The following is a 24,088-nucleotide window of genomic DNA, read 5'->3' on the forward strand; positions in this document are numbered from 1 at the left end:
AAATTAGCCCTGAAGTATTTTAGTTTAGAAGCTTGTGATCATGTGATTCATGACTGAGTGGATTTCAGTGCACAGATAGATGAACTGCAGCCTCAAAGAAAAAAATGGGGTTTTTTACATAGTGAAAACCTAATGTGACACTTTCTCGTGCCAGGCAGGTGACAGGACCACCTTGTGACAGCCACAGGACAAGGGGGGCCGGCCTGCTGCTATTTCTCACGAGGCAAATACTGATCCCTCAACAGGACATCCTGCAGCATTTCTTTCCAGTTTTATACTGAGCTTTCAAAAGGAAGGTGCAAAGGGCCACGAAATAAGTGACAATGTTGACAACCTGGGACAGGGCCTCTGTGTTTGCGGGCAGCTTCCCTTTTCCTCACACCCAAAGCTCTGTGATGCCAACACCTCCCTGAGGAAGATGTGCCAGACCCTCCGCCCCAGCCCTGACCTGTTTCCCTGCCCATCTCCCCAAGGCCCAAGGGAACCATGAGCTCATGGTGGCCAATACCAGGTGGGTCTCCATCTCGAATGACTCTCGCTGAACAAGAGGCCCCATAAAGGCTCAATAAAAACCCGTTAAGGACTGGGGGGTTGGGGTGAGGTGGGTGGTCTTCCCAGTATCATCACCCCAGGTATGATGGGCAAAGACCCACTGATGCTAGGGTCAGCCAGCTCTCTCTCCTTCAAGAGCTTCTGAACAAAATGGTGCTGCTTCAACAAAAACTAACATTTAGTGAGCACTTGTTTATGTCCCACTCTATCAAACACCATTAGTGGCTCTGTCCCCAAACTCAAGGAAGATGGAAACATTAGGCTTATTTTGGAGCCAAGGAAGTGGCCCTAGCCTGCCAGCCTGGTGGAGAAGCCTTAATACTGTGTAGTGCTTTCCAGTGTGCAAAGCATACCCCCCTTCCTGTCGCACACGATCCTCACACCTCTCAGAGGCAAGGACGAGGATTATCATCCCTGCTTCCCACAGCAGGAAACTACGCTGCAGAGAGGTAAAGTCACTTACCCGGGGACAAACGATGTCAATAAAAGGAAAGAGCCAGGACCAAACTGTGAGCCTCCTAACTTGTGTCTGGCATCTGTTTCATCCATTCCACTGCTCCCTTCCAAATCCCAATGGCAGGAAGGCATTCACAGGAGCTACCTTCGTCTCAGAGCCACTCTGCTCTCAGCACCCTGGGCTGGGGCCAGGGACTGAAGTGGTTTGGAGTGGCAGAGTCAGGAGGGGGCAACGAAGGGCACCTTGTGCTCAACCACGGCCTGTCCTGTCCTGGGGCCAAGTACTGATAAAGCTGAGAGGGTGTGAGAACCCCATGTTCTCCCCACCGGGCTCTCCACGAATCCCAAGGGCAGCAGGAGCAGGAAGTAACCCAGAAATCGTGAAGCAGCTGCTCAGGAAACGGTGGCTTCTGTGTATCCACCAGATCAGGGACTCCTGCCCCCGATTCACACGTGTCTGTACCTCCACCATGTGCCCATGTGACATGTGTGGCTTCTTCTAGAGACGACCTACTGCCTTCATTAGATTCTCCGAACGAGTCCATCACCAAAGAACTGTTACAAACCATCACACCACACCGTGGGCGGCTGGAGGGTAGCACAGTTCCCAGATAGGGCCCCAGAGCCTGGCCCAGGGCCTGCTACAAAGTAGGCACTCAATAAAATGAGGAACGAATAAATGGGGGTGCCTGCTGACAACTGAAACTCATGTCTACCGAGCACCCAGGGAGTGCCAGCGTTCGGTGCTGGGCTGCTCGCTCGCAGAACCTATGTGGCACTACTGCGCTCCCCATCTGGCAGGTAAGAAACCTGACCTGCGGTTGAGATCATTAGCAGCCTGCCTAAGCTGCACAGCTGGGAAGCAGTGGGACCAGGACTCAGAGCAGAATGGCTACAGAAGGCCCTAAGGACATGGCGAAACCTTCCCATTCCTGGGCTTCCCCACAGTTCTGCCTATGTGCGGCCACGCTTCATCAGGGACTGAGCCCTGACACCTCATGTTCTAGCAGGTCCAGGCCCACCACTGCCATTCTTGGTGAGACTTGATCCTTAAATGTGGTCAGTACACACGCAGCATCAGCATCCCTGGGGACCCGGTGAGACGTGCAAGTTCTCACCCATATGCATTAAATCCGAATCTCTGGAGCTGTGGCCTGGGAATCCGGGTTTTGGACCAGGTCTCCAGGAGACTCTGATGGCTGCTCACACCCCTTTCCAGGCACTGGGGTCTGGAGGTTCTCACCCAGGTCTGTCACACAGGGTCGTTAACCGGCATCTGGGCTTGCCACCCAACGAGAAAAGAGCCTGCCCACATTTCCTAACCCTGACCTGTCACATCCTAGGAGAGGGATTAGAAGCAACAGAAAGGACACTTCTTCAGCGCGGCCTGCCACGAATGCGCCACCTAAGGCATAATTCTTTGTTCTTTTTTATTCAGAATACCCTGTTCTTACCCATCAAGGCACTGATCGCAGCTGCCCAGAGCCTGTGTACTAGCTGGGGTCACTGCCGTGGTGTGCCTCCTCCATCCCTCAGGCTGCAGGGAGGAGGTGGGACTGTGCCTGCTTGCACCGTCCTTGCGGTCCAGCAACAAACAGAATTTCCAGCACATCAGAGGAACTCATCAGACCATGCTCCTCTCACATCAAAGGTGTTGGCGTGTAAAGAAATATTTGGCACCTACCTGAAAGGCTACTGAGTCGTTTTTGCTGTTCTGTGATAAAAGAAAAGATATACATCGTGAGATTTACACAGACACGGTAAGGCCCGGAAATCCTGCCAGAATCGTGAGCATCCTCAAACTGGCGTCCTGACTGTCCCCTGGGCTTAGATCCCGGAACGTGGCGTGGCCACCACACCCAGCTAAATGCCCGGGCATTAACGTGGCTTCTGTTATCCAGCTATGGTGTCTCCAAGCCGCCCCCCCAACATCTGCACCAAGATTCAGAGAACGGTTACTGTTTTCTGGTTGATTCCCTGTGGTTTCAAAGTGATTTGGTCATGGAAAGAGACCCTCCCAACTCCCCTAGTTTCAAGGGACCAGGACCTTATCACGACCCCAGTCTCAGTAGTTCTGAGAGAAACAACTGTCATCGTAACCATGGCAGCTACCACCTCCTGAGAGCTCTGTCAAACACCAGACATTGTTTTAAGAGCTTTCACACGTTAACACTTTAAATCTTTGCCGTGACCCTAGCAGGTAGGGCAGGTGGGTGGAGACGCCTCAGATAAGCAGCACACACTAGCCATGATGACACTGAACATCACAGGAGGGCCTAGAACCTGGATCCCCGACTCCTAGTGCGGGCTGCCTTCCAACCCCAATGCCAGGCCACCACTGTTCCCCAACACGGATGGTCTTTCGCTTCCTCAGCCTCCCGGGCACTCGTTGGGGGGAGGCCAAGATCTAACTTCTGAGAATTCTGTGTGTACGTGCTTTGGGATAAGCATAAAAATGACCTTTACCTTCCACGACTGCTAAATATAAAGCAGCCACACAGATAAAAATAGAGCACTTGCCAGCCCCTGGGTGCTGTCATCATCCGCCTTGGCTGCGGCCCCACCCTCCCTCCAGAATCCATGTGGGCAAGAAGTAAACAGAGCAGCAGGGGTGCTTACAGCAGTGGGACAGGTGTCCACCTCTGGATGCGGACAAAGTTCCACCAGCTGGACAACAGGAGCCCAGCCGAGCTCTAGGCTCAGCTCTGCCAGCAGCGTGCTAGGAGATATTGACCAATCGCGTAAACTCTGCCCTTAGTTTCCTCATCTGTCCAATCAAAGTGCTCACTAGACCTATGGTTCCCAAACTCCAGTCTGCCAACCAGAGGCAAGGGCTTCCTCAACAGGCAACAGCAAATTTATTCAACTTAAAAGACTATGTTGTTCCTCCTTCTAGGATATGAAATGGTCTTTCTTTAATAGAATGACATGTGATATGGATAACAGTTGTTTTTCAGGGGTGTTATTTACTATAGTTAGAAATAAGCAACCTTGGGGTAGTCTCCCGGCTGTTTCCTGTGACCATGAGACCCAGAGTCTGGGAGCCATGGAGCTCTTGGTCTCCAGTGTGGTCTATGCACCAGAAGCACTGATGTGTCCTGCAAGTTGCTGAAAAAAATGCAGAATCTCAGCCCTGCCTCAGACCTCCCGAATACAAATCTGCAAGTATGCACCCCCAAGACCGTGTACAATAAAGACAGAGAAGCTCAGAGCTAGGGGACCCAGGCACCTCTTCAGTCCTGAGTTTTCTGGTTCCAATCCTCCTTCCAGACTGATCGTAAGTGATCTGGCCTCAGACATGTGGTAAAAATGCTGTGGGGGGGGGGCGAGGAGCTGTGTGGTGAGTGCTAGGGCAGATGTGCGGTGCCCCCTCGTGTGTCTACAGTTGGGGGGCCTGGCTTGCAGAGACAGGATTATTGTCACACTATGCCCGGGGGCCCTCTAGGCAAGAAAAAAAGGGAACCCTTTTTAGGGTAACTAAACTAGAATTCCAGAAGTAAAGTTATCATTCCCTCAGGAGACTTTGCAATAGTTAAGAAATCGTCTCTATGGGTACACTCTATGAGCACTGCTGCCAGGCTGGGTGAATTCCAAAACGAAGCCAAAAACACATGACCTAAACCCCACTGACAATCAGTGATCCAAGGGTAGTGGCCAGGCGCCTCCATTCTCCTCCACTCTTCCTGCTCCGCCTCCTTAGGGAACATATGGTTTGCTCTTTAGGAGAAGCTACTTTTAATTCCAAAAAATGAATGTACTTGTATCCTTTACCGAAGGATGTGTGATTCAGGCAGCACGATTCTGATCTTTAAACCCAAAGGGCAGGACTGCACAAAAGAGAAAGGCAAGAACCAAAGGCATTTGGGCAAATAAGAGGAATCCATTTGCCCAGAGAAGAAAAAGAACTACAGGCATTTCTGGGCCCAAAGATGTCTCACTAGGTGTCATCAAAGGGACTTGGTGGAAGCAGCTGACATTACACTTGGCATTTCCCAAAAACCATGTTGCCTTGGGAATAAATCCCATTTTTAGAGAAACTGCCTTTCCTTCTGGGAACTAACTTGCTTCTGTTTGGATTTTTTTTTTTTTAAATGAGTCATAAAGAAGTTCATAGAGAACCAAAATTTCACTTTGTCCTGCATTGTGGACACTGTCTGGGCAGAGAAAGCTATTGCCAGTAAGGGCTACGGCCCTTACAGAGAATGGGGTCTTACATAGTTAAGGGTGGGGGTTGGGACCCTTATCATCTTTGGAAGAACACAGATTCATGGAGGACGGTTTATATGGAAGCCATAATGAAAAAAAATAAAATTACCAAAATAACTACTTAAGATTCGAGTGGGAAGATTTTAAGTGAGAGGAAATGTTTCATTCATCTGCTTTACAAGTTAGAAGCAGGAAACAGAAAACTCCATTTAATATGGAAAACAATTAAAAATAGACTCCAGTTCCATTCTCGTCCAAGTTAAAGTGGGGTGGGGGCTGGGGGAAATATGCAGTAGGCGAGCAGTGAGTCAAGAAAAGGAAAGTTTTGGTGCCCAGCTTTTTTGAAACTCAGACTAAAAAGCCCTTTCTGCTCTAGGAAACAGCTTGACAACTTTACACTTCACACTGAAAAGGATTTTTATGAAGGGAAAGTTTCTCTCTTTGTTGAATTCCAACTAGTAAAAACTTGGGACTTAGAATCATCTTCTGAAATTTTAAAGCAGAAGGGTCAACAGATACAACTATTACCTCAGACCGCTTCTGTTCTCCCCATGATGCCCCTTCAGAGAGGGGAAGAACCAACCAGAAGCAGCAAGAGAAACAACAGAAAACAAACAGCAGAGCTGTATGCGGGCACGTAGCATAAGGAACAAACAGCCACGTGAGCCTCACATCCCCAGAGGGTGCACCGAATGACAGCCCAGTGTGATAACTGCTGGCAGGAGTCAAGGCCAGTGAGTCACCAAGAAAAAGTTCAGTGCCTGCTTTAGAGGCACAAAAACATAGTTGAAATTTTATAAAGGTTTCCACCCATTATGCTTTCTTTTATTTTTTAATTTTGATACTCAAAATTTTGCTTTCTAGAAAATTCACGATGTCAAAGAACTACATGACTTATTAAAAGAGGTATTATTATACCTAGATTTTCCAGGCAAAGCTCTGATTTGAATGCTCATGATAAGGAGTTAAGGTGCACAGACTTTTCCCTTCTGTCTTTTCTTTCATTTTGGTGCTACCATCTGAAGACACCTGTGAACGCCCCAGGCATGGAACACTCGCTACACCAGCGTAAGCAGATATCTGACATCATCCCAAATCAGGGGCCTGTCTCCCTGCTGTGGTCTATTCTGTGGGTCATGGGAGTGAGTACACAGGGGGCAGACGGCCTCAGGGAAGGGCAGGGTTTGTAAAAATTTCTGTGGAATGGCAGAATCCTTGCCCCCCGGAAGTCACAGAACAGCTACATCGAAGCCAGGGAGATGGGGGTGCTCTGTGAAGTTCCCTTACCTCGATTGTGTTGCAAGAGTACAATAGTAGGATTGACAATTGTCGTAGAAGGGTAGGCAGATGATGGCTTGCTAACTGGTGCAGAGATCTGGGGATCGGTTCCAACGTGGGATGAAGAAACTTCATTTAGTAGAGGACCTGAATCCTGAAAAGTGAACACACGCTGTAACCAACTCTAAGTACATGAAACCTAATGTTAATGCTTTTTAAAAAGAAGAAATTTACAGCTTTACAAGGACCTTAATTATAAAAAGAAATGTAATCAATGAGACATCACTAATTCCAGTTAGAAGTTTAATCTAGAATGCTTAGTCTCTTTGTTGGTGTTAGTAAGGGTCGAGAGGGAAGGTGAGCGTTACTGGAAGTCTCAGCAACATCATTATTTTCACCGGGTAATAACTGTGGATCAATCTGGTTACTGAAAAAGGAAATTCAAAACAAAGTAGAAAAACATGCAAGACTCATGCAATTCCAAATGTGATCTGAGAATGAGAGCTGGTATAAGGGAAAAATCAGGAAAGTTTAGTACACTTGTCTAAAGAAACATGAGACAATGTGAGGACAAGAAGCCATCGATGTAAGGAGTAGGGAAGAGTTAAGTACTGGTCCTCCCGGAAAGCCACTCTTGTTATTTGCATCACTCAACAACCTTACTAGCACTGGCTTCTGAGACTTGGATGTTATCCAGTTCTACCTGACATTTTTTTTTTCCACTCCAGTATTGAGTGACAAAGATCTCTGAAGTGGTGAAGACTTATGAAAATCCTGACTTCAAAAACCTGAGGTTTCGGCTATAAAATCCAATAGAATCATTACTATTAAAATTATAATTTATGATGGGAATGATGGCAGTCTTTTGAAAGACAGGAAAATAAGACCTCAATATGTAGGATATACATATAGTTTTCCTCTATCACACCTGTAAATCTTACAAAGTTTCTCTTTTGGAATTTACAGACCTCCAGCCGGAATGTCATTCTTAAGGAGTCTGAAAGGCAAGACTTTGATCCTTACTCTCCAGATGAAACTATGGCTCAAAGCAATTAATATGCTCCAGAAATCAGCTTCTAAGTACCTGGAGGACAAAAGCCATGCCTCTCTTCCTCATTTTGACTGCAGCACCTAGCACAACACCCTGCAGACAGCAGGTGCTCGATAAATAAACACCACCTGAGTGACTGTAGCCATCTATTTGCAAAGGTGTATCTGAACAACTTTTGCAGCAAGAAAACACATGCCCATAGAAGAGAAAATGTGAGTATCAGGACCAGGGACAGCTCCTGACACACAGTAGGGGCTTCCGAAAGTGCCCTAATGTTGCAGCTGCTAGTTACGAGCAACAGCTCAATTTAGTGAGTAAAATCTCTTCCCGAGCCTCGAGAGGCATAACATGATCTTGTTCAAAAGTGCTTCATCTCCATTTTTTCATTTGTAAAGTGGAAAAAAATTACATTTGTCTTAATATACTTCCTAAGTGATTTAATAAATGATACATCAGTGAAAACTCTGCCATAATGCACCCAAGAAACACACACACACACAAAATCAGGCACGTGGCTCCTTAAGGTATAAATGCCTACTGTGGTGTCTGGATCATGTGAACACGAAGTATTCCATAAAATTTTATTAGGTGGCACAAGTCTTATTTCTGGAACATCACAAAAATGGCTCTTGACTAAAAGAACCTGGATCAATTCACATGAATTTTCTTTTTTCCTCTTACTCTCAAATAGCTGCAGCTGGAGCAAATCTCAACTTGTGGCTTGGCCACCATCCCCAGGGGCTCCTACTCTTCTTGACAGTTCTCATTGACTGGAGGATTCCAAGCAGTTCCCTATGTCACCTTACTGTTACCTGGGGCCAAACCAGAAGTTATCAGGCCAGCTGAGGACTCGCCTAGAAGTCTATACCAAGCTGATCAGTCAGGTTTGAGAAACTGAGGACACTGTCCTAACTAACCTGTCCTGGAATACCTGTTAACAAAACTCAATATGAAAATCTAGATCTATACAGATGATAAATTACACAGGATACAACAAAACTATGCACAACTGTATACTAGGGCACTAAAAATATCTCTCGCTTTATACACTGCTCTAGAGAAATACCCTGTGCCAAAGGGAAGAGTATCTATACCCTCCAAAACAACAGCAGCTTCTCAATTCATCTAGAAGCTGGGTTGGTTGACAGAAACAACCTGGCATTTTCCTCCAACAGGGTTGAGTTGCAAAACTCCAAAGCCTCTGGGCCATGTTTGGCTGAGCCCTGACCTAAGTGTTGCATCTAGAGTTTTGAGAAGAGGATCCAGACCAGAATGAATACATCCCCAGCTTTGGTGTGCCTGGCATCTGGCTAAGTATTCTCCTACAAGCCAAAAAGAAGTTCCCTTGCTTTTTGCATGACTCGCTTCAGTTGAACGAACACTTAGAGCCAGTTTTGTAGGCACACACCTTTACACAAAGGGATGTTACTGAACATTTAGCTGCATCAGCCAATCACATGACCCACTGTATCTCAAAATGTGGTCTGAGGCCCCTCAGCATCAGAATCCCCAGGATGTGTGTTACCAAGTTAGAGCCCTAGGCCCTCTGCAGAGCCACTCAGTCGGGACTCTAGGAGTATAACCTGGAGTTGACAACTTAAACGAGCTTTCTTGCCTCTCAGATAATCCCATGTACACTAAGCTTGAGAGCCAATATGCTACCAAAAACCCCTTTGAGAGCAAGGGCTGTGCCTTGTTCATAGTTGTACCTACAGAATCTAGCAGAAGGCCCGGAACATGACAGGAGCTCACTCACTGCTAATTAGCCAATAACTTATTTTTGAGGGACTCTGGCCCCCATTTGTGAGGGCAAGTCCTCGACAACGTAGCTATTTATTGAGTACTCCCTCCATGGAAAGCGCTATCCTAGGAACTTGAACATACTCCGTCCCGCTGCACCCCACAGGCCTATGAGTAGATCCACACATTCCCGTTTTACAATTCCCTCTGAGGTTCTCAGATCCTCTTGATTCCCAGGGCTCCTGAGGAGAAAAAAGACTGGGTACCCTGACTCCGCTTTTCCTCTAAAGCATTTGGACTCCCCCACTTACAATGGGGACTCGTCCCTCATGGGATGGGACCTGAGGAGTCACGGCCTTTCACCTTCATGCGACCCCTGGAGCAACATTTTGCCGCAAAGGCCCCTGCGAGCCTCAGGGGCCCTGGCAATTTTCTGCCCTTGGAGAAAACAGTCCTAACATTTGTACAAGGCCTTTAGATCCATTTACTCAATTAAACTCAACTCTTTTTTTTTTTTTTTTAAACTAGGCTCTGCCATCGGTGTACATAGAAGAGTTTCCCTGCTAAATCAACAAGAGAGGAGCTCTCTTCCTTCTCAAGAGGCTCGCTGCTCCCTGGTGGAGAAACTGCCGTTGGCTTTCCCACAGGGCTCTTCAGCTTTCCTCGGCTCTCAACACTACATCTGCTTGGCCTCTCAAGAGCATCACGAGCCAAAGGAAAGGCCACGGAGGTTCTCGGAGGGAAAACGGAGTTCTTTCAGGAAGATGTGCATTCCGAACAGGACAGACAGGAAGAGGGACGTGAGGGGCTCGTGGGCAGCTGCAGGAGGCCACACACACGCACGGAGGCATGCACTCTGGGGGAAGCAAACACGGGTCCAGTCACCACACAAGCACAGTGGCAGCGGACACGTCCCTCACAACTTAGTACTTCAGTGAGAAAGGGGTTTTTCACTGCCAGGAGCAGACATTCAGGAAAGCTGTGAGGAGGGGATTCCGGCAAGCTTACGGTACTTGAAACAGCTCCCGTGAGGTCAGGCTCCGAGGCTCTGCGGAGGCCCTCCGGTACTGGAGGGACCAGCGGAGGAGGTGGTGAGAAGGATGGTGGTGTCTGGCTAACGGGGGGGTGGGGGCCAGGAGCGCTGGCTGGCTGGCTGTGGTGGGACCGCCTCTGCAGACGAGGGGGAATGAAATCATCTAGAGTCGGGAAGGTCAGAGGTGAGCCGGCAGGGGCGGTCGCCGGGCCTGGGGGGCCAAGTGGCCCCAGAGATGCTGGAGGTCTGGCTGTGCCTTCTTGCCCTCTGTCAGTATTAACCAGGTAGAGAGGGACAACTATAATCTCAGGCTGGGCTGAACTGGAGAAAGTGGCATCCTGTAGGAAATAAGGGGGTCGTTACGTAAAGGGGCACGGCAGGGAAGAAGGAATTCCATATTTAAACAGCTGAGACTGGACATGCAGTGATGTACTCTGAGAACTATTTAATCGGTGCCCGTTCCTCACAGTACATGAGACAGGCGGTGCTAGCCAGCTGGCCTCCTGACACTCCATGACACAGAGGGAACCCCATCCAAGTTTACTTTCCATCCATCTATTTTTGAATCCTTTTAACACTTTAGAGAGAGAGAAAGAGAACAAGAGAACAGGCAGGCAGGCTGTGTTTAGCCCCCAAACTGCTTGCAGAGCCCGAAAGCTTGGGAGCAAATACAATTTCTTTGGCCCCTTGTGATAAAACATCGACACCCCGTATCTCACCCTATTATTAGTCCACGGACCCCACACTCCGGCATACTTACATACTACCAGGAAAGAGAGAGGGGGACAGAGAGGGCTGTGCCAAGGTGTTTAGAGAGCAGAATTCGGGACTCAAGCTGCGGCAATGCTGACAAGGAGAGGGAGGGGAGGCAGCCCAGAAAACAAGTGAGCTGCCTGCATGAGTTTCGAGAGAGATGGTGTAGAACACACACACATTCCTAATTCCTTGCCTTGGCTGGATAACACGGCTGCAAAAGGTAAGGTTCTTTTCTCTTCCGGTTTTCGGGAGCAGAGGAAAGCTGGGGGCCTAGCACAGGTGGTCTCGCCGCGTCTGGGAACGGAGGCCGAGCGCACAGGGAAGGACTCGCGCCCCGGTTAGCGGCATCTTTACGGATGTCAAAGAATAGCTGGGGAGGGCCAGGGGGAGCAGAGGGTGGCGTTCCGGTGCCGGCTGTGCGGGAGACAATGCTGGGAGCTGGTGCGCGAGCGCCTGCAGCTTCCAAGGGAGTGCCCGTGGCTGGGTCACGTGCAACGCGAGAGGCGTCTTCCGCTGCCACCCGGCAGATGGTATTGGCTAAACAAGGTACATATAAGCTGCTGACCTTTTTATTCCCATCTGCCTCATGACGTGGGTTAGAGCTCACATTCTCACTATAAACTGTCCTGGTGGCCACACGGTGGTGCCGGGGTTGGGAGGAAGCACTGGGGAACGTGGAACCTGGAAGCGAGGGCCCAGGACACGGCACACCTTTGGGAGCGGATCTGGCTGCCAGGGAGACGGGGATGGGCTGGGGTCGTGAGGGCCTCTGCTGGCACGGGGTGCTGGGGGGCATGTAAGGCTTTGGTGAGCTCAGGTAGAGGGAGTCCTTGGTGATACTGTGGATAGGGGGACGCTGCCATGCAAAGCGGTCTTCTTTAGGGAGAGGAGCCCGAGGAGGAGAAAGAACCTTTAGTATTATTTTCAAGAGACAGTATCAAAATGGGGAAAAAAGAAAGAAAGAGGAGGGAAATGGAAAGAAGGACGACCATTAGAAATAACAGCATAACATGATCTGAAGAAAAACAATTCTTGACATGTTTTTAAGCAAACCCTGAGCTAAGACTCCTCGAGGTCCCGACATTTCTCCTCTGGGTGAGGCCAAGGGCGGAATCATACTCACCTGGAGAGGCCACAGTTTGACAGTGATCCTTGGCGGACCTGCACCCTTTGTTAGTCCTCCTGACTGACGGGTGCCCCAGGGCTCAAGGCTGGGGCAAGAGGCCCAGAGCCCCCCAGTTTTCTCACACTCTTTTCCTCAAAGATTTCTCTCTCCATGCCCTTCGCGCTAAAAGTTTAAGTTCCCCGAAATGCTTGAATGTCTTTCGTTCTCTTCCCTTAGGAAATGGAGAATTGGAAGAATCATCCTTATTTGTGTTCGCAGGAGACAGATGTCTTAATTGAATCCCTGAGATTTAGCACTCAATTCCATAAGCATAACAGATTAAAGCTCACCAAGAAGAAAATGCTAAGGATTTAGAATCCACATGTGCTCCTTTCTCAGAGGAAACAATCTGATGGAACTAATTATTAGGAGGAAGACAGGCATGAGATTAAAAGCACGTAGTCGCCCGTTCTGATGCACACAGAACAAAGGGGCCAGACCACGAGGCACTTAATTTGCCTACCGAACTGGACTGTGCCTGGTTCATCCAATGCCAGTCCCTTCCCCGTTTTCACCCAGACCACCGCCAGGCACAGACAATCCCACAGTGGGGTGACCAGCCTCACACTCCTGGCTTAAGCCCAAAGCTCCAGTTCTAGGCTGAGAGCTAGGAAGCTGTGGGTCACATCTCATTCTCTCTTCCTCAACACAGCTCCCAGCTCCTCCTTGGGTCTCAGTGGGGCAGAGGAAAAGGGGTAATCTCCAGAATGCTCCTCATTTCAATGAGAACTATCTGTCAATCAGTGGCTCAACTGGAAATTAGACCATAAAATAAGTTTCTTTTCCTAGTGTTATGGATTAAATGTGCATGTTCCCTAAAGTTCATATATTGAACCCCTGGCTCCAAGTGATGGTGTCCGGAGGTGGAGCCTGTAGAAGATAATCAGGGTGAGATGGGGTTATGAAGGTGGGGCCCCATGATGGGATTAGCATCCTTATAAAAAGAGAGACCAGAGCTCACTCTTTCCACCAGGTGAGGACACAGAAGTTAGCTGTCTATGTGACTGGAAGAGTGTCCCAACTAGGAACCAAATCAACTGGCATCTTGATTTTGGACTTCCCAGCCTCCAGAACTGTGAGGAATAAATGTCTGTTGTTTAAGACACCTGTTTATGGTATTTTGTTATAGCAGTCTAAGCTAAGACACCTAGATTTTCCTCACTGGTTCCTATCTTTAAAGATAGCCCAGTACTAGAGGAAAACCAGAACGTCCTCTAAATGGCACCGGAGAGGTGTATTAGGAGTTTGGTCACTACCTGGTAAATGGGTTATAACCAAAAACTGGGAGAGTGCAAGGGTGTGGGTCTGTCTGGGGGTTGTTTTTTATTTTATTTTTTGTGGTGTGCAGGTAGAAAGGGGAAGGGTGAATAGGTGAGAAATCAAGTTTTTTGAGTGTCAATTAGAATATCAGCCCCAGAAACAGTAAGCAACCTATCCCATAACAAACTCAGTTTTCAAGCTACGAATAACCTGGATTGAGAAGAAATGATCTGGATATCCTAGGTTAACTTGATGCCTACCCTTTCCACAGGGTACCCATGATGGGGCCAGTGGAATGAGGCCATGTGCGCCAGCCAAAAATACAAAACGAATGTCCCCTCTTCAGTAGTCAGCAGGAGTAAAATCCTCCAGCTGGGACTTCCTTGGTTTCCGTGAACTTACACTGGAGGGTGGGACATGTTTCAGACTGAACAATGCTCTCTAGAAATAAAACACTCAAACTAGCACTCAGCAAAGGGACTGCGGGCTAGCTGAGTGAGGGTTGTCAGGGAGGTAAGCAAAAGACAATTTTGACTTTGGCTCAGATTTACTTTTACTTTGAGCTCGAGTATCCCACATGCGATTCCTTCTTGTCCAAAGATAGAAATCGGTTTCAATGAGTTTTTAATTTAATTTGGTTATGGCCATATAAGGTGCCAGGGTTGCATTACATCAGGCACAAGCCTTCCCAGGGCTTTGACCCTGTAGAAAGGATGCTTCCCCAGAGTGTTGACAATGCACTCAGAGCCAAAGGCCTTCCTGTCCTACAGAAGGAGGGGGATAAGCATCGTCATTTTATAAGGAACTACTTTCTGATTTATCGTAAACATTGTAGGAACTACATAGGCCATTTCCATTCCTGCCTCACTGGCTACTAACGAAATTCCATTTATCTTTGTAGAAGGTGGGGGCAGGGAAGAAATGGGTCTGCTTGAAGAATCGGATATGTTCCTAGCTGATATAGTTCCAGAAACTACCAATCTCTGCCTCCACCGGAGACCACCGCGATGATGCTGACAGAGAGAAGGAAGCCCTGGTTCCCCGTTCCTGGAGGGGAGGGGAGCAGGGCAGCAGGTCCAGGCCAGCAGGAGGAAAGGTAGCAAATGGAAGCACCAGGAGACAGAACTCCCCTCTGGCCCCTGCATCTCCTGGACCCCTGCTCATTCCTTATAAGGAGACGCCTTACAAGGAGGCCTGTGGGGCTTCCTAAGAGCTATCTTCATCTGAAACCCAGCCAGGGAAGTCACCAGCCCAGCCCAACTCGTTCTGTCTGAGCCAGTGTATGCTTACAGCTCTGGCAATTGCTCTAGGGACAAGAAGCCATTTTTGCATTCAGAAAACAAATTCAAGAAATAATGGATGACCTAAAATTCTTGAAAGTTGGGTGGCCAATCTTACACTGAATATACAGAATAAAACCTCTGTGTCAGCAATTTGCCAAGTTTCCTTTAAGACACCCCAGTAAAAAAAAAAAAAAAAAAAAAAAAAAAAAAAAAAAAAAAAAAAGTTCTTGGAGAGTGACAGATGAGAAAATACACTATTTGTAGGGGCGTCTGGGTGGCTCAATTGGTTGAGCGTCCGACTCTTGATTTCGGCTCAGGTCATGATCTCAGAGTCATGAGATCAAGCCCCGCATCCAGCTCTGTGCTCAGTGGGGAGTCTGCTTGGGATTCTCTCTCCCTCTCCCTCTGCCCTTCCCCCCCCCCAATAAATCTTAAAAAAAGAAAAGAAAATACACTATTTGTAGGCGATATTACAGGGTGGTCACCCTATGATAAGGCTCACCCTTATAAACTCCTTGAGGACAACGTTTAACATCATGATCTGAACACAATGAATGCTCAATAAAGCTGTCGCAAATAAATGTATATAAGAGGAATTTTTATTTACTTCACATGCTTTTAAAATTATCTCTTTAGAAGAGCTGTCTAAGAAGCTAAAAGGAACCAGTGAATTAGCCTTTGGGCTAAGTTACTGATGGGGGGGAGGATGTGCTTCCAAATTTGCCTTGAATTAATTAGCACCATTTCCTAACCCGGAGAGGAGACAACTGTATCCACTCCTGAGACTGCAGGGACAGGAGCCTGTCTGCCACTGGCAGCACACTTACACACCAGGAAAGCTCTCGGAAATGGAACCACTATGGCAAGTCATTTACTGGGCAGCTGTGTCCCATGAGGGCCTCAGGAGGCCAGGCACACCCGCAGCTCTGGCCTGGCATGCACATGGCTATGTGTAGGGGAGACAAGCATGGCAGGAGTGGGAGGGCTCATCGGGGCTGCTCACAGACACCTTGAAGCCTGGAAAGACAGGGTCTGCTGAGAGGAAGGAAAGCGTCATCTCTGACTCAGTTACATTTCAGAGGCCATGCAATTCTATGCCCTCAGGAGCCACAGCCAGATGGTCATTGGAGAAGTGGGGTGGGAACCAGGGTGGCATTCGGAATCCCCAGGCTCCTTGGGAGGTCTGGGAGCACCCTTGCAGAAGACAGGCCCAGGGAGGTGGACCACACAAGGAACATGGTCCCACCACATTTTTTAGAGCAGCTCAGCTTGCTTTAAAAGAAAGTACTGCTCTGTTCCATGGATATTGCTTTTGTGTAAAAAAAACATTCTTCATGTATCGCCTGAATTAAAACAGGGTCTATTCCTTCATCAAAATGGCAGAGTAGCAACAGGGAGGGGAAGGAAGAAAGATCAGGAAAACGACTTAGGGGAAAGACTTGTGCAAGATCATCCCTCCTCCAAGCTGTCCAACCTCAGCGGGTTTTTTTCTGCAGGCTTGCACGAGGCAGTGGAGGCAGACTTCTGTCTGCCTGCTCTCAGCTGCTAGATTTGGGGCTGGCCACAGCTACCTGACCATCACCTGTAAGGCTAGAGTTGCAGGAACTCTTATAGCAAATTAATGGGCTAAACACAAGAGTGTACTCCTCTCTTTACTATCCTATTCCAGACACACAGGCTCAGACCTTCCCCCCCCCCCAACTCAGGACTAAACAAAGTCCCTCCTTCAGAACATTTCCACATGCGTTTCAGACCTAGAAAACACTGGGCTTACATCTCTTATCCCCTGGTATAGACCATCCTCATTCTATGCCGCTGTGACCCTTGACCCCCAACTTTTCACTCACTCTGGTCCTTGCAGAGCTTTTCCAGAGTTGGCCAAAAGCGCACCTCAGAACCCAGTCCATTATTCAGCCAGGCAATTAGGAAGTCACAAGTGAAGACTCAAGAACAGGTGCCACTCACCAGTCCCCACCCCACCCTTGGGCACGTGCCTACCTGGGGCTTGTCGGAAGGAAGGTTGGGATGCACACTTCTGTAGCCCTTGGCAGCAAGTGAGGAGGGCTGGGCGTTTCCATTGGCATCAGCATTGGAAGAAAGCCTCCACTCATCTGAGAGATGGGGGAAAAAGAAAGAAACCCCTCACTCAGAGGGAACACTCCCTAGTTCCCCTCTAACCGAAGTCCCTGGTGGAAGGCGGTGGGGGGGGGGGCAGGAAGAATGCAAGAGAAGTCCTACCTGCTGAGGGAGTCTCTGAGTCCAGAACTACGTGTGGCAGAAGGGATGAAAACAAGAAGAAAAAGGGGTAAACAGAAATGGTTACACTTGCAGGAAAAAAGCATGTACCGCACAGAAAGAGGAAAATCCAGCACCCCGTTGCCGGACACAAAATGCCCTCAGTCACGATGGCCTAATTACCATAGGAACCCACTCTAAACCATGATGCGCTCACAGGCGCTGACCTTTGAAAACACAAGGCTCACATTCACAGTAATGAAGAAACAATTGTTCCTTGACATTCTTATTTTACAGACAAAAAGGCAACAGAACTCTCCCCTGCCCGGTCCCTAGTAACTCCCATTCCCCTTTTCCAACCCTGATGTGGGCTCAGAATGACCTCTCCTCATTAGCAGGCTGGGCTCATGAACAGACATGGGAGAGGGAGAAGCAGATAAGCACTTTTTCTGTGGCGACTGGCGCTGGGCTAGGGGGAGAGCATGATTTAAGCCCAGAGGTATCTGCTGTGATAAGGACTTTTTTTTTTCCCTCCCTGCCCGCTTTTCTTCTTTCCATTTAAATGAGCCATATAAACAATTCAAAATCTAATCATCCTTGAGTTTTCATCACGCTACAAGGCACCCTTGTCTCCCCTCAGCCAGCTACCATCCTGCCCTTCCAGCGATGCCTGGCACATCTCAGAGGCCCTGAACCTCTCCTAACGTGAGCCCCCTGCACCAAGAAGTAGCAAAGTGCAGGGCTTACCAGCTTGGCTGGGAAAGCAGCTGGACCTCACCTCAAATCCTCACTCTACCACCAATGGGCGCTGCGACCCTGAGCAAGTTCCAAGCCTGTTTTCCCATCTGAAAAGTGGGGATAATGGTATACCTGCTTCCTAAGTGTTGCTAGAAGGATTAAATGACATAATGCATGAGAAATGCTTAGCACAGTGCCTGCCCGAACTCAGTAAAAGTTTGCTATTTCTCATCTTCCGCGTCATCTCCGTCTCTCTGCGCTATCCTCCACCTAGCCCAGAGGTCAGCACACGCACTCTATAAAGGGCCAGACAGTAAGTATTTAAGGCATCATGGGCCGTACAGTCTCAGTAGCAACTACTCGATCTGCTGTCCTAGCACAAAAACAGCCACAGATAATATGGAAATGAATGAGTGCGGCTGTGTTCCAAAGAACTTTTATTTACGAACACTGAAATTTGAATTTCATATAATTTTCATATGCATCTAATACCATCCCTCTTGTGATTTTCCTTTTATCCATTTTTTCCTAAAAGCCATTCTTAGTTCATGGGGTGTACAAAAATAGGCATGGGCCAGATTTGGCCCACGGGCTAGATTTGGCCCACAGGCCAGTTTGCCAACTCTGGAACTAGCCAGTCCCTTAACTTCCTTCTTCATGCTGTACGCCCTCTTACCTTCTGGGAGAGGGAGAGGAAGAGGAAGGGGGGGAGGGAAAGGGAGAGAGAGAGATATTAACACAGCAGGTCTCACAGCCCCAGCCCCATCTCCATGTGGGTCCCTCAAGGACGAGGGGTGGGCTTTCCAGGTGTCAAGTTGAGACTGACCAACATCACTGACCACCAATCCAAATGCCAGACACTGAGAGTCACTTTTGTACCTATTTTGTCTTTGATCTAGTCACACAACAGGCCTGCAGGGTAGGTGATCGCTCTACTTCATGGATGAGGACACAGAGGCCGAGCGGCCTGCCCAAGATCACACAGCCAGGAAACACAAAGTAGTCAGCCTAGGTCTCCAGAAACCAGGGCAGCATTCCGCCCACCACCCATCAGCCACCAACCCCACCATCCGCCACCTATGTTCCAGGGAGGTGGTGGGAGCCAATAGGTGTTGGGACAGAAGGCAAGGCGGAGGTAAAGGTTTCAGGTGATCTGCACCCAGGCACAGCGGTTTGGCTGCATCAGGATCAGCGGAGCGCCTGTTAGAACAGACTGGTCCCCCCTCCCCACCACGGCGTTCCTGACTCAGTAGACGGGAAATAAAGCCTGACTTGACATTTCTAACATGTTTCCCCTGAAGCGAAGGCCGCCGGTCCATAGTCCACACTTTGAAAACCATGATAAAAGGAATACTCGAAAAACATCCTTTTTCTGGAAAACTGTTTTCTATTAACTATTCCATATCCATTTTTGCTTTCTTTCCCCCTCTAAAACAGAGTTGTTACAGCATGTTTCGGTTGTATATCCTTTAGTGGGCTGCTGGTTACATTTCTGCCACCTCCTTACGCACAATCCATAGGTGTTTGTCTTCTCTTTCCAATCACAAAGCTGGGGAATGTACAGAACTTGAGTTTTATGCACATTACTGCAATGTGCTGGCTTCTGTGACCAAGGGCAGGTTGCTAGTCACTCTGTACTTCCTTTTTCTCATCTATTAAATATGATCTTTACTCCATAGACCCCTCACAGGGTTGCTGAAGATCCAGAGATCAGGCATGGGAAGGATCCAAAAATAACCACTTTTTTTTTTAAAGATTTTATTTATTTATTCGACAGAGATAGAGACAGCCAGCGAGAGAGGGAACACAAGCGGGGGGGTGGGAGAGGAAGAAGCAGGCTCCTAGCAGAGGAGCCTGATGTGGGGCTTGATCCTGTAACGCCGGGATCACGCCCTGAGCCGAAAGCAGATGCTTAACCGCTGTGCCACCCAGGCGCCCCCAAAAATAACCACTTTTAACACTCACTGTAGCATCCATCCAGCTGTCTGGCCCAGAGATTTCCTTACACACGGCAGGCCCTCAACCACTACGTGACACAATGTGACAGTGGTCCCCGCACCTCCCCTGCCTTGCATCCATCAACTTGTATTCCGTCTTCCTAAGTTCTTTTTTGTGCACCTCTGTCCAGTCATTCTATCAAATGTATTCAATCTACACACACACTGAATCTCAACAGGTTCTGAGTGAGGGGCGATCCAGTGAAGGATGCAAGCTTTCTACATGGATATGGGGGCACATTGCTTTGCATGTTCTTTGGTTTTTGATTGGGTTGCTTCTATTAAGGTGCTGCTGACAAACAGATGTGCTGTGGACAGTTAAGAGGAGTCTGTCCCCCCAAAGCACTAGTCATGAAGGGACCACCACCTTGGCATCAGACCGCCTAGCTTGAGTCCTTGCTAACTGCACTCCCGGAGCAAACAACGGCCTTGCCTGTGAAATGAAAATCTACCTCTTTTGAGCAATGAACACTAAATCTGGCATGAAATAAGTGCTTAGTAAAATTGACTCCAAAGCATAAGGGAAAAAAGTTCCCCAAGCATAGAAATAAGTAAGAGTTGTTGACATCTGCTGTTTGATAAATAGCTTTGAGAACATAATATCCTTGGGGATCAACCCTCTTTTTCTTCCCATTCCAAGTCATTAAAACTGTTCCCCTCACCCTGCCCTAGGAAAGGCAGTTCCCAGGACCTCTCTAGGCATTCCTCTCCTCCTCCTCTACTAAAGGAGAGCCGAATTCCCAATATACATCATCCTGTTACCTAGTCTTCTGAAACCTTAAGGTCGGCAGCAGCCCACAGCACTCGCACCCAAGTAAGGCAGGTGAGATTTCACGTACCTAATCATCAATGATTAACTTTTGGTTGAGGAGGCTGTCAAAATGCTTCTTTCAATAAATGTTACCTCAGAGCTTCTGAAGGGGGAGGAAGGCCTAGGAAAATTGGATTCTAGATAGGTTTTTCAGCCCTGAAGAGACCGAGCCTTTCCCCGGCATGTATAATTTGTTTTATCTTTTCCTCTATCTCTTCTTTATACATAATCTTTTCTGGCCTGTGGCCACAGCCTCCTGATATTTTCTTTTATCTCATTCAGTGCTAATTTCATTTTGGTCTGCTTTAAAGTTGTTCTGTTGATCAGTTCTTCTTGGGATCTTGGGACAACTTTTACTGAGTCAGATTCCATGTGTTCCAGTAGAGTATCCCAGAATTAGAGGAGGTGTTAAAAGTGGGCCTAATAGTGTTCCAAATCTTATTTATTTTTTTAAAGATTTTATTTATTTGACAGAGAGACAACCAGCGAAAGAGGGAACACAAGCAGGGGGAGTGGGAAAGGAAGAAGCAGGCTCAGCGGAAGAGCCCGATGTGGTGCTTGATCCCAGGACTCTGGGATCACACCCTGAGCCGAATGCAGACACAAACGACTGAGCCACCCAGGTGCGCCTGTGTTTATTTTTTTATTACAGTTGTGTGGTAAAGAATTTAACCTTACCCAAAAAGAAGTCTGGCCTTTGCCTTCTAGCAATTAATCTCTAAACCCTTGGAACGTCTTCCCAGTGGGAGTGGTCTTTGTGCCAGATCGATAATGTGATTTATGGTGGGGGCTTTTGGCTATCAAGAGCTCAACCTCCTAATGGATTGGAGAGTGAGATCGGCTACATGAGCAGGGGATAAAACCTCTTGACACAACAGCTCAGAACTTCCTGGTTGACAATACTCGGAACATACTGTCACAGCTCAATGCTGGGAATTGATGCATCCTGACTCCCTAGGAGAGGTCAACAAAAGGCCCCATGCTTGGTTCTTCCCTAGACTCTACTCTGAGCTTCTTCTCTTGGCTGATATTATAATCTTTATCCTCTCCCTGTAATAAACCATAACCATGAGTATAATAGCTTTCAAGGAGTTGAGTCCTAGCAAATCACGAAAACTGAGGGTAATTTTGGGAATCTCTTCAACTAGCATTTGGTGTCAGAAGTGAGGGTGTTCTCAGGATGCCTGGGTGGCTCAGTTGGTTAAGCGTCTGATTCTTGATTTCAGCTCAGGTCATGATCTCAGGGTTGTGAGATCAAGCCCCATGTCTGGTTCCACACTCAGCAGGGAGTCTGCTTAGGATTCTCTCCCTCTCCCTCCCCCATAAAAAAATAAATCTTAAAAAAAAAAAAGAAGAAGTGAGGGTGTTCTCTTGTGGAGACTTTTCCTTCCAACTTCTTAGTTTGGCCCTCATTCTTGTATAGGCATTCATGAAGAGGGCTCTTGAGTTATTTTGAGTGGAGAGTGTCTTTAACTGTTTCCATGTCAATTTTCTCATGATATCTTTTTGCTACTGCCACTTCTAGAGCACTAACCTGAGAGTCAAACCAGAGGAAATGAGGTGAATTAGCTCCAAAGCTAACATGGTGGTCAAGAACCAGGCAGCGGGGCACCTGGGTGGCTCAGTAGTTAAGTGTCTGCCTTCGGCTCAGGGCGTGATCCCAGGGTCCCAGGATGGAGCCCCACATCAGGCTCCTCCACTGGGAGCCTGCTTCTTCCTCTCCCACTCCCCCTGCTTGTGTTCCCTCTCTGTCAAATAAATAAATAAAACCTTAAAAAAAAAAAAAAAGAACCAGGCAGGAAGGATTGGAAAAAACTGCACAGAATTAACAAAATGTAAGGGTTGAACTGGATTTTGGCTTGTGGATCAAAACACAGGAACTGATGGTCTTCAGGCTACACCAGACAGGAAGCTTAGTATCACACCCAGCAGTTCCTTAGACTCCCTGTCTCTTCTAGAGTAACACCCTGACCTGGGGACATAGGTGGAGTCACCCTCAACCAAAAGAGCCAATACCCAGACCTGGCCAGGCAAATGCTATCAGGAAGCAGGGATAAGGTAATACCTCTCCCAGGGACCGGGCAGCAGCGTTAAGATTACTGCGGTTCCTTCCAGATGCTTCCGATCCAAACACCAAGGTCCACATTCAGAGATTAGGAGGCTGGTCAGGAAGCCGTGGTTGGGGATCCAGAGTCAAGCTACCACTTGAGGGCTGGAGTCTGAAGAGTGGGTTTAAACTGGGCAATTCCAAGGGCTCCATCTCACTCCACCTCGAGAGCACCTCCATCCTCTGCATTCATCTGGATGCACATGGTTCCCAAATCCACACTCTGAACTCCAAATGTCTATTAGAAGCTTCCTCTTAGAAGCCCTGCCCTTGCCCCCAAACTCAATATGGCAAACAATGGAATTCAACCTTCCTTTCTCTCCCTTCATAAAGCCAGTGTCTCCACGAACACCATGGCCATTCTCCCGGTCAAGCAGGGGAGGTAGCGCCTACTCAGCAGGGAGTCCCACCTCTCGGTGCTCCTCACACACACGCAGTGAGCCCTGCCACTTCCCTCTTCCAAACACACGTCCACCCTCCCCCAGTTCTTCATTCCCACTGCCCTCACGGCCTCTAGCTGACATTACTGGAAGGCTTTCTCAGGCCTCCAGATGTGCATAACTAGAATGGTTGCCATCAAAGAACACCTGCTGTGTGCCCCGCTAGGTGCTAAATCTTGGTGTAAAAGAGCCCACTGAATCCCAGCTACTCTCCGGAGGTCATTCCCATGTTATAGATGAGGAAACTGAAGCTCGCCAAGGTTGAATGAGTTGCCCGCATCACAAAGATGGTGCGTGGTGGAGCTGAGCCTCGACAGAGGGCTGTGTCACTGCAGAGGTAGACTGTGTCTCACAGGATGCAGGAGTTGCAGCAAGAACAGGAAACAGGAGACACTTCTGAAATGTGGGTGTCAAGAGGTCACGTAAGGAAAGAAGGTGCTGGGCAGCTCCAGGACAAGACTGCAGCTTCCAGTCTAGGCAACTGATCAGCAACTCGTAGGCCTACAGGGAGGGAAGGCGGTGAAGCCAGGGAGCAAGACAGAGAAGAGGCAGACAGAGCAGCTAGGGGACAGATGCTGGCCTGGGTGATAAGGGAGGGAGCTGGACGCTTCCTGACATCAGCTATCTGTGAAGGCACTGGGAGCAGGAAGCATGGAGGAGACACTTGCTGTGTCATATTTGGGCTCCTGGTCTGGGCTGGACATGGCTGCCTGCAAATACTGCAGAAAGCTGTCTTCATGAGGGCTGTCAAGGCCCATGGACTCCCAGGCCCTGAGACAGGACTGGAGACTGGTGGGGGCGGGGAGGAAGAAAGTTGTCATCCGGAGGCCCAGGTGCAGGGAGCAGAGAGGAATAAGAGGAGAGCTGGAGAGCCACACAGACACAGCCAATAAAGTGCCAGCAGGATGCTGGCCAATGAGCAGTACGGTAAGAGGACAAGCTCTCCACCTGGAAGGTCCCATCTCTAGAGTCTCATCCTT

General features: G+C 48.4%; 1 protein-coding gene across 47 annotated transcripts in view; it reads right to left on the reverse strand.

The window, feature by feature from the left end:
* Window positions 1-24,088, reverse strand: part of SORBS1 (sorbin and SH3 domain containing 1) — a 221,890-nt gene that overhangs the window by 78,996 nt on the left and 118,806 nt on the right. For 14 of the 47 annotated variants that reach the window (XM_034662981.1, XM_034662994.1, XM_034662983.1 and 11 more), the window contains 6 exons: window positions 17,019-17,045; window positions 16,779-16,891; window positions 11,266-11,982; window positions 10,292-10,654; window positions 6,502-6,646; window positions 2,693-2,722 (listed from right to left, as the gene is read on the reverse strand). In XM_034662981.1, coding sequence (XP_034518872.1) covers window positions 2,693-2,722; window positions 6,502-6,646; window positions 10,292-10,654; window positions 11,266-11,982; window positions 16,779-16,891; window positions 17,019-17,045 — 1,395 coding nt within the window. The remainder of the gene's footprint in view (window positions 1-2,692; window positions 2,723-6,501; window positions 6,647-10,291; window positions 10,655-11,265; window positions 11,983-16,778; window positions 16,892-17,018; window positions 17,046-24,088) is intronic. The other 33 variants (XM_019808501.2, XM_019808500.2, XM_034663008.1 and 30 more) reach the window with 6 other exon arrangements.

This window comes from Ailuropoda melanoleuca, chromosome 6 (assembly GCF_002007445.2).
Source record: "Ailuropoda melanoleuca isolate Jingjing chromosome 6, ASM200744v2, whole genome shotgun sequence".
NCBI lineage: Eukaryota > Metazoa > Chordata > Mammalia > Carnivora > Ursidae > Ailuropoda > Ailuropoda melanoleuca.